Genomic DNA, 1,811 nt, shown 5'->3' on the forward strand with positions numbered 1-1,811 from the left:
TGTTGTGTTTCCTCGCAGGCCAAGGGACACAACTTACCATCCCGGTCCACGGAGGTCAACACGACATAATCAAGTCCCCATTCGGCAATTGCTTCTGCGGTGTTAGTCGGCTCCTCGGGGTCCAACGGAGGAGGACTTCTCGACGTCTTTACGGAGCAGAAGCGACAGCCTCTCGTACAGGTGTCCCCCATTAACTAATATTTTTTAAAAGAGAGCGAGGTTTTGGGTTTTTTCCTTCCGAAAAAACGTTTTTCAAACGATCTGAGCCGCCTGCGTCTCAAACTGCAGTCAACGAAATACATCCGCACCAGATGGCATCAAGAGCAGAGATATTAGATCTCTGACTTCAACAATGGGAATGAAGCAAAGACAAGGGAGATCCCAAAGGGGCTTAACAACTGTGGCTGTGAAATGGACAAAATTCACTGAACAGGCAAAATTCACCACAGGGGCTGCCACAAAGAAGAGGGGGTCAACCTAGTCTCCAAAGCACCAGAGGGAAGGATGAGAAACAATGGTTGGAAACTGATCAAGGAGAAGCAACCTGGAATTAAGGAGAAACTTCCTGACAGTGAGGACAATCAACCAGTGGAACAGCTTCCCTCCAGAAATCGTGGGTGCTCAGTCACTGGAGATTTTCAAGAAGAGACTGGACAGTGACTTGTCTGAAATGGTGTAGGGTCTCCTGCTTGAGCAGAGGGCTGGACTAGAAGACCTCCAAGGTCCCTTCCAGCTCTATTCTATTCTATTCTATTCTATTCTATTCTATTCTATTCTTCTATTTCTACTCTTCTATTTCTATGTTCTATTCCTATTCCATTCCATTCTATTTTTCTATTCTATTCTTCTATTTCTATCTTCTATTCCTATCTTCTTATTCTATTCTATTCTATTCTATTCTATTCTATTCTATTTCTATCTTCTATTCCTATCTTTTTATTCTATTCTATTCTATTCTTCTATTCCTATCTTCTTATTCTAGTCTATTCTATTCTTCTATTTCTATCTCCTATTCCTATTCTATTCTATTTCTATCTTCTATTCCTATCTTCTTATTCTATTCTATTCTATTCTATTCTATTCTATTCTATTCTTCTATTCCTATCTTCTTATTCTATTCTATTCTATTCTATTAATTAACTGTGTCGCTTATTAAGCAGGAAACGTACAGGGTTCCCTGCCTGAGCAAGGGGTCAGACTAGAAGACCTTCAGGGTCCCTTCTCACTCCATTATTTTTGTATAGAAATGTTGGACTCAATATAGTTGTACGCCGAGGACCATCTGTACTACGCTAGACAAGACTTGGAGCACGTGGACGTCCTGTTCTGAATGGATCTTCAGAGGCCGGGGATGAACTTACCATGATGGTGGCTGTCGCAGTCGCATATTCACCTCCTCCCCAGCATTCCCCAATGTTGGGACACCTGGCCTCCTCACACACCTGTCATTAAGGAGACCAGGATTAGCAGGAGCTAAGGAGCATTGTTTCTTCAGAAACGTTAACCTTCTAGTTCTCGGTATTTCTCCCACGCAGCTATATGCGCTTTCTCTCCCCTATGTCTGGGTTCTCTAGATGGGCCATGAAACGTCGGCAAGAAAACCACCAAGCTCAGAGAAGACCAAGGGGCAAACAGTCCTGTTTCTTCTCCTCCCCTGCTCCTTCTCCCGTTGGCAAACCCTACTTTACCCTTCTGGCACTGATGATGTTACTTAGTCAGGTAATGAAACGTCTGCAAGAAAACCACCAAGCTCAGAGAGCACCAAGGACCCCACAGTCCTTTCCTCCTCCTCCTCCTCCTCCTCCTCCTCC

General features: G+C 43.9%; 1 protein-coding gene across 1 annotated transcript in view; it reads right to left on the reverse strand.

The window, feature by feature from the left end:
• Window positions 1-1,442, reverse strand: part of LOC107301497 (lipoyl synthase, mitochondrial-like) — a gene marked incomplete at both ends in the record, with an annotated part of 5,542 nt that extends 4,100 nt beyond the window's left edge. Inside the window, 2 exon segments of the mRNA XM_015830712.1 lie at window positions 38-194; window positions 1,362-1,442. Coding sequence (XP_015686198.1) covers window positions 38-194; window positions 1,362-1,442 — 238 coding nt within the window.
• Between the last annotated feature and the right edge of the window lie 369 nt (window positions 1,443-1,811).

Source organism: Protobothrops mucrosquamatus, unplaced genomic scaffold (genome assembly GCF_001527695.2).
Source record: "Protobothrops mucrosquamatus isolate PMUCROS unplaced genomic scaffold, P.Mucros_1.0 scaffold13526, whole genome shotgun sequence".
Classification (NCBI taxonomy): Eukaryota; Metazoa; Chordata; class Lepidosauria; order Squamata; family Viperidae; genus Protobothrops; species Protobothrops mucrosquamatus.